This window comes from Mangifera indica, chromosome 3, assembly GCF_011075055.1.
Source record: "Mangifera indica cultivar Alphonso chromosome 3, CATAS_Mindica_2.1, whole genome shotgun sequence".
NCBI lineage: Eukaryota > Viridiplantae > Streptophyta > Magnoliopsida > Sapindales > Anacardiaceae > Mangifera > Mangifera indica.
This window is the reverse complement of record NC_058139.1, coordinates 15,284,039-15,291,285: the sequence shown is the minus strand read 5'-3', so window position 1 is coordinate 15,291,285 and position 7,247 is coordinate 15,284,039. Positions and strand designations below refer to the sequence as shown.

General features: G+C 32.9%; 2 protein-coding genes across 4 annotated transcripts; both read left to right on the top strand.

The window, feature by feature from the left end:
* The first annotated feature begins 1,495 nt into the window (after positions 1-1,495).
* Positions 1,496-2,845, top strand: LOC123212558 (proteasome assembly chaperone 4). The gene is made up of 5 exons (XM_044631737.1): positions 1,496-1,777; positions 1,874-1,942; positions 2,165-2,240; positions 2,324-2,388; positions 2,517-2,845. The coding sequence occupies exons 1-5, from the start codon at positions 1,649-1,651 to the stop codon at positions 2,583-2,585; spliced, it is 408 nt and encodes a 135-aa protein (XP_044487672.1). The 5' UTR covers positions 1,496-1,648; the 3' UTR covers positions 2,586-2,845.
* A 135-nt stretch (positions 2,846-2,980) lies between these two features.
* LOC123212557 (MATH domain and coiled-coil domain-containing protein At3g58400-like) lies at positions 2,981-6,011 on the top strand. 3 transcript variants are annotated; one of them, XM_044631736.1, is made up of 6 exons: positions 2,981-3,475; positions 3,607-3,736; positions 4,182-4,351; positions 4,625-4,916; positions 5,439-5,605; positions 5,742-6,011. In XM_044631736.1, the coding sequence occupies exons 1-6, from the start codon at positions 3,400-3,402 to the stop codon at positions 5,894-5,896; spliced, it is 990 nt and encodes a 329-aa protein (XP_044487671.1). In that variant the 5' UTR covers positions 2,981-3,399; the 3' UTR covers positions 5,897-6,011. The 3 variants fall into 3 exon arrangements, with proteins under 3 accessions (XP_044487671.1, XP_044487669.1, XP_044487668.1); XM_044631734.1 differs by having other exon boundaries at positions 4,625-5,087; XM_044631733.1 differs by having other exon boundaries at positions 4,625-5,144.
* The last annotated feature ends 1,236 nt before the right edge of the window (positions 6,012-7,247 follow it).

Below are 7,247 nucleotides of genomic sequence, written 5' to 3'. Positions count from 1 at the left end.
TTCAACACTAAGTCTCTATGTGTTTAAAGAGGATGTTTAATGACACTCTCCTTAGCCCATCCATCTACTTTCAATACCTTTGTACCTTAAGTAAATAAGTCATCTCATACAAACTACTAAGGCCTAAGCTAATCTTGACATATCTAATGCTCTAGTGAAAGCAATTAACATGTCATATGTTCACTAACTATTGTACCTTGTGCACTTGTCGTCGGACTATCAAGCTAACTAGCTAGATACCTTGGTCACATAAGAAATTAGTCTTAGTCTCACCCTTATCATATATGCCTAGCTACGAGACTATTTTGTAAATTACCATGGGTAAACCCTGCCACGGGTGTGTATATGATGCATCTCATCAACCACTTGAGGAACTAATTGAAATACCATAATCCCTTACCCATTTTCGATTTTTATAGGGTAGTTTAGCTAGAAACATTTTGGTTTTATGCAGAGCTAAATATTGTTTCAGATCGGATTGGTATCACATTTTTCACTCAATAATTGGATAAATCTCTCAAATGTTATTCCACATCAAATTTTAAACACTTTTTTATGACCTCCTTTATATTTCATTATGTTTTGATCCACTTTGGATTCATTCTCCTTCATAATGAACAACATAATTTGTCATTTCAATAATCAATACTACAATGAGTAATATTGGTAAGAAAAAACATTTAGCAGAAAAATCTATATTAACACCTTATAAAATTCGTATGAAAATACTCCTTAAATTTTGGCATATTTTAGTTAACACCCTTATACATTGTTTAATATCAAAACATTTTCTATATTTTCCTAATATTTCATTTAAACCCCTTATATATTGTCAAATATTAAAATATTCTTATATTTTTCTAATATTCATTTTACAGTTCAATTATATGTAAGTTTATAAAATATAAGAACTTCACATTCACATGATATTAAAATGCCCTCTAAATTTTATCGTATCTTTTTAATACCCTCATATTTTATCTAATTTTAAAATATCTTTTATATTTTTCTTATATTTCTTTACCACCCTCATGCACTCTCTAATATGGAAATGCGATGATATTTTCTATCATTTCATTTGATACTCTCATACATTATTTAATGGCAACATGCCCCTTATATTTTCTTATCATTTTTTTAACCCCCTCATATATTATTGAATATCAAAATATTTCATATATTTTCTTAATATTCATTTTATGATACAATTCTATATAAGTATATAAAATATACGAACTTGAATTAATAAATAAATTAAGTTTTTAATTAAGATTCGTATAAATACCTTGTTATTATGAATAAATTTTTTTTACTGGAACTCAAAAAACTAAAACTTTGAATGGTGTGAAGAAGGTATGTTGGTGAGAGTTTATATAAAAATAGTGTAAGGTATTTTTGGCATTTGTAAAAAGGGGTATTTTTGTTTAAACCCTTGAATTTTGGCAATTTTTCTTAAGTCCCTATAATTTTGGGTAATTATTTATTATCCCGTAGAAATAATTGAATGTTGAAACAGCACGGAGAGGAGAGGAGAGGACCGCAAGGTAAAGTTGCGTTGCCCTGAAACCCCCAATTTATTTCGATTAGTTTGTCTTCAACGGCGGATAAAGCTTCAGCTCTAGATCAAGTCCTTCACTCCATCGAATCAATGAATGAAAATTCGAGTCAGGGCAACGCTCATGCTGATTCTAGCGACAACAGCTTGCAAATCACATGCTTCTCAGACTTCGTCGATGACGTCACTCTCCATTTTCAGATAATCCGTTTTCCTAACCAGGTTCTTGCTCTACTACTTCTTCTGTCTACATAACTGTAAAATAATAACCGTGCTAGAGAGTTACAATTTTACTTTTATTTTTGTTCAACAAAATAGATATATGCTTGGATTGGTTGTAACTCTGCTAAATTTGGACGCTTATATGCAGCTGCCCCTACTCCACCTGTAAGTTTATTGTAATTATATATCTATTTCTTAAATTCGAAATTCATAAAATATTTCGCTTGAAATTATGAAGATCCTCATAGTTCTAAACTAATTTAAAATTGTTAATGATCTTCACCAACAATATATGTAAATGAAAACAGGCTCTTCTGTAATGTGGTATGAAGCTACTATTAAAGAGAAAAGTAAATGACATTGATCTTATAGTAGTTGTTGTTGCAGAACAATACAGTGAGTGTTAGTTCAATACTAGGAGGAGTTTCTGACAATACAGGATCAGGCATTGCTCGAAGATTAGGTATATATTGTGTTTGTGAATTGGATAACATGTTTTATAGCTGTAAAAATTTTTGTGTTGGCTGATATAAATATTTGTGGCAGTGTTAAAGACTGGTCTCAATGTGATTTTGGCTTGCAATATACCTAAGAATAGTCCTATGCTTGAGGTTTGGTTCTGTCTCTCATGTTTATGTTTTGTTTATTGACTATGTTATGTGCGATTCACTTTTTTTAGTTGTAGTGTGTGTTTAGAGATTGTTGCTGATATGTATATATATATTTATTTTGTTTTTAGGTAAATGCGGAGAAGAAGTTGGTGGGGAAGCTGATAAGTTTGGGGTATACAAGGCCAAAATATTCATAGTAAAGAGAGGGATTTTTCTTTTTGGTGGTTGAAGTGCCATTATGGTGTATGCTCCTGTTGGAACCTAGGATTTATTTAAGGGGAATCAGTACCCACATACTGATCTACTGATAGTAATTTGTTTTGTTTTCTTCAATAGTTTATATTCAGTGATTTGGAGGTGTTATAATTGAGTTGTCATTAGCTCTAGCTTATTCCTTTAGTAGGAGCACTGTCTTGTTACTCAAGAAAGGTTGCTGTTATGAAGAAAATTTTAAGTTTCCCCTGTGCAGTTCATAAACAATTGTCCCTATGCATTTATATGCTTTATTGTTGCTGCTTTTTTCTGTTTCTGACTGATGTGATTTCTGCTGAAACTTTATGCAATTTATAATGTAATCTCTTGTGTGGAATTGATGATGCAATGCTGCCCTTTGGATCAACAACACAAATTGATCATTATAATGACGTTGTATTCTTCAGTAACCCAACACAGCATGCCAACTTTTTGTCTGATGCAGCCATCAGGAACTCAATACATCACCCAAACTTTCTTATGGGTTGCCATCGGTTGGACTGCATTTATTGCTGCAATTGTTGGCTGACAATTTTATACTTCTCTTTTATCAGTTATAATTACTGAGTTATCTGCAAGGGTAAAGCACATGGTATACTCTGATCATGAATATTTGTAATTTTGTTCAGAGCTCTAAGAATAGAATAGATACTTAATAAATGTTCAAAAAGTAACTCTCTTAAGCAAAGGATAAGGTTTTACCTTTATAAAACTTTCAAGATTGGAATATTAGCTTCCTTCTGTTCCTTATAAAAGACTATGAAGCTGATTGGTGTAACCTGTATCTCTACAATTCAGCAAATTGCCATGGATGGAATTGTTGCTGATAAGGATGGTATGCTCTTCTCTCTCTATGTGTGTATTTTTGGGCAATTACTTGCTATTATATGCGTTAAACAATTTCAGCTCTTGCCTCAGGTTCTTCTTCTTGTTTAGAATATATTCTCATTAACATTAGAATTGCAGGGATCATAAGATCTACATCAGATGCACCACCAACTCATTACACTGTCAAAATACAATTATTTTCTGTACTTTTGAAGAATGTAGTGGAGAAATATGATTCTGGGGTATTTGAAGCCGGAGGCTACAAATGGTATTTTTTTTTTCCCCATAAAACCGAAGCCATGTTTAGTTAGGTGGAATTTGTTATGTTGTTTGAAGTTAAATATCCGAATTTAACTGAAATTTTAATGATATTTTCTTTCAATGTCTAAATATAAGTCTTAGCAGTTCATCAGTTTGAGAAAATTTAATTCAATTGTTTATACATATAAATGGGATTTATGAAGGTAAGAAATAGAATGATTTTATAGGTCTTTTTAAGAATTAATTTGAGGCAAATATTTCAGATCTTTTCAACTAAGATAAAAGCCAAAAGTTTAGGATTTCAGACTTCATACCTGAAAACTAGTGTACCCTATGTATGAACATATTGATGGATTTTGGTTGCAGTAGCAAGCACGCACAACCATCTCTACATTACTGATATTGTCCTCTTATTTTCAAACTCCATGAACTTATTTGGCCCACCCTTGCAGGAAACTGGTTCTCTACCCCAATGGTAATAAAAGCAAGAATGTAAAAGAGCATATTTCACTCTACTTAGCAATAGCAGATGCAAGTTCTCTCACTCATGGTTGGCAGGTGTATGCTGTTGTCCGTTTGTTTTTGCTTGATCAGAATAAGGACAACTACTTGATAGTTCAAGGTTAGTTTAATTTATTGGTTGGGACACATCATTTATCCACTTAATTTTACTTTACGCTTGCGTATATTTTTTGGCACAATTTGTGGGAAGAATTGTCAGCTTTTACTTGTTGAGTTCTTCTGGTGTCTAAAATAGTTGCTCTTGAACATTAAAGCATTTTTTTCATCTCTTTCTTGCATTAGGGACATTTTTCCTTCTATTGCCTTCTTGATTTAGCATACGGCAAGCAAATCTTGTGCCTCTGACTAATTATTTGGTCAATTTTATTGGTAGATGCTCCGGGGAGGGAAAGACACTTTCACAGATTGAAGCTTGAATTGGGTTTTGATCAATATATTCCGCTCACAGTATTTAATGATGCTTCTAATGGGTACCTTGTGGAGGACTCGTGTGTGTTTGGAGCAGAGGTCTTTGTTTGTAAAGAAACAATCACAGGCAAAGGAGAGTGCTTATCAATGATCAAAGATGCACCTCCTGTTAGGCATGTCTGGAAGGTTGAAAGCTTTTCAAAGTCAAATGAAGAATGTTATCGCTCAAAAGTATCCATGGCTGGAGATCACAAATGGTATCCAAATGAAGAGTGTTATGGCTCAAAAGTATCCTTTGCCGAAGATCTCAAATGCTATCCACATGACAAATATTCTGGCTCAAAAGGATCCATTGCCGAAGATCTCAAATGCTATCCACATGACGAATGTTCTGGCTCAAAAGTATCCATTGCTGGAGATCACAAATGGTATCCAAATGAAGAATGTTATGACTCAGAAGTATTCATTGCTGGAGATCACAAATGGTATCCAATTTTCAAGGACTGTTGGATAACTTTAAATCATATTTCATTTATTAAATCATGAAATGACGTTTAGTAGGTGATGTAGAGACTTGTTCACCCACAAAATCTAGAACAACAAAAAATCGGTCTTTTAGGTTTCGAATCAAACAATATAAAAAGAAAAATGATGTACTATATTATGATTCATTATACATTCTTGTGATTAATTGCTTTGTAAATGACAGATTGCTATTGCTCTCAACTAGAAAGAACTGTAGATAGAAATTTATAATAATTGTTTCTCTTTTGTTTCAGGAAAATACAGCTCTATCCAAAGGGAAGACATCATGGAACTAACACTCATCTGTCTCTGTACTTAGCTTTGGCAAATGTATCTACACTAACTCCTGGTTCTAAAATATATGTAGAGTTTGTGCTGCGTATCCAGGATCAATTGCAGGGCATGCACGTAAGTGGTAAAGGTATGCATTATCATATTGTCTTTCCTAAAACATGACAATTTCTCTTCTTTTAGTAAGTCTGTACTGCACAAAGTTAATTTGAGCCACTATGCTATAACCACATCTAGATTTGATCATCATTCCTATTCCTTTACAGCTAAGCACTGGTTCAGCACCTCACAGCGGGAATATGGTTGGCCACGATTCATGTCATTCATTTACTTAAATAATACAAGCACTGGTTGTCTAGTGAAAGATGTTTGCGTGGTAGAAGCGGAGGTGACTGTCCTCGGAATTTCTGGTGCACTGTAAGGAGTTGGCTTAGTTCGCAATTTCCCCCTTTAAAAACTAGAATGTGACTCTGCATTAAACTCTTGAAAGGCTGTATATTTTCCAAAAGTTATCAATAAAAACCATATATTTTACATTTGAGAATACTGTGTGATCACATACACATCATGAAATGCAGTACCTTCACTTAGTGATACACACTCGCTGAGGAAGATGATTTTTCTTGGCTTAAGTTTTTCTCTCTACTGAATAAGCTGAAAAAAAAAAAAAATTGTATTTATTCATAGACAGAATAAATACAATTTGCTGTAGATGAAGTCAAATTATGAGAGTTAGATATTTCCTTAGATGCAGTAGGAGTGTCAAGGGGTAAAATGTAAGTGCTGCAAATGTGGGAAAATTGTCTCGTTTGTTACGTTAGATATGCTTAGGGTGGAATTATTCCAATTTTGTAGGCCTTGCCTTGAAAACCTTTGAATTATAATGTAGAAAAGCAGAGACAAAGAAAGTGTCCCTCGTATGCAAGCTAATCAATGAACCCACCATAAAAGGGCTTACGCTTTCCAAATCACAAGAAATATGTTGCCTTCAACAAAGGCACACTGGAAACACGTCCTCAAAAATGTCTTTAAATTTTTCTCCTTTGAGTGTGTGTGTGTGTGTGTGTGTGTGTGTACCTGTAAAAATGTCATCACCTGTTCTTATGTCAATATATGCATTGAAATAACATATTTATTAGACATGCTAGATTATTATTATTATTATGCCTCTATATGAGAGAGTATATTTACTTGATACCAAGTTTTAATGTGCTATTATCATGGACTAACCATTTTTATTGAACCTACTGAATGATGTCCAAGGAAAGGTATATGGACTAATTCTTTTGGTTTTTTTTTTTTTTTTGGGTCAAGTTGGTTCACTTTACCAAGAATAGAATAGATGCTTGCTCAATGTTGAAAAACTTCTTCTAAGGTTTGGAATATTAGCTTTGCTTCCTTTTTAAATATAAGTAGACTTGAAAGCTGAGTGTTGTCAAATCAATGTATCTCTTTATTTTGTTGTTATCATTCGTGACAAGGACGGTATAAATATTCTTTCTCTGTTCGTATTTATGTATGTGCCTTTGATTAGACCAAAAGCATTGAACATTTTTGGTTGTCGCGTGTTTATGTTAGCATTGCAGGGATCACACTATCTATATCAGATACACCATAGATCAATTAAGCTATTTTTATTACTTTCCAAGAACGTAGAGAAATATGAATATGCAGAATTTGAAGCAAAAAACCTTTAAGTGATTTGATTGTCTAAGAAAAACCTACATTTACTATAGTTTAATTAATTTTTTTTACAATATGTTTTCTAAGAA

Excerpts from the sequence above, each read along its gene's own strand:
- LOC123212557 (XM_044631733.1), top strand. The coding sequence starts at position 3,400 with ATGAAGCTGATTGGTGTAACCTGTATCTCTACAATTCAGCAAATTGCC. Across the intron at positions 3,737-4,181 it reads GAAGCCGGAGGCTACAAATG|GAAACTGGTTCTCTACCCCA; the intron begins GTATTTTTTTTT and ends CCACCCTTGCAG. Across the intron at positions 5,145-5,438 it reads ATTGCTGGAGATCACAAATG|GAAAATACAGCTCTATCCAA; the intron begins GTATCCAATTTT and ends CTTTTGTTTCAG.
- LOC123212558 (XM_044631737.1), top strand. The coding sequence starts at position 1,649 with ATGAATGAAAATTCGAGTCAGGGCAACGCTCATGCTGATTCTAGCGAC. Across the intron at positions 1,778-1,873 it reads TAATCCGTTTTCCTAACCAG|ATATATGCTTGGATTGGTTG; the intron begins GTTCTTGCTCTA and ends TCAACAAAATAG. Across the intron at positions 2,389-2,516 it reads AGAATAGTCCTATGCTTGAG|GTAAATGCGGAGAAGAAGTT; the intron begins GTTTGGTTCTGT and ends TTTTGTTTTTAG.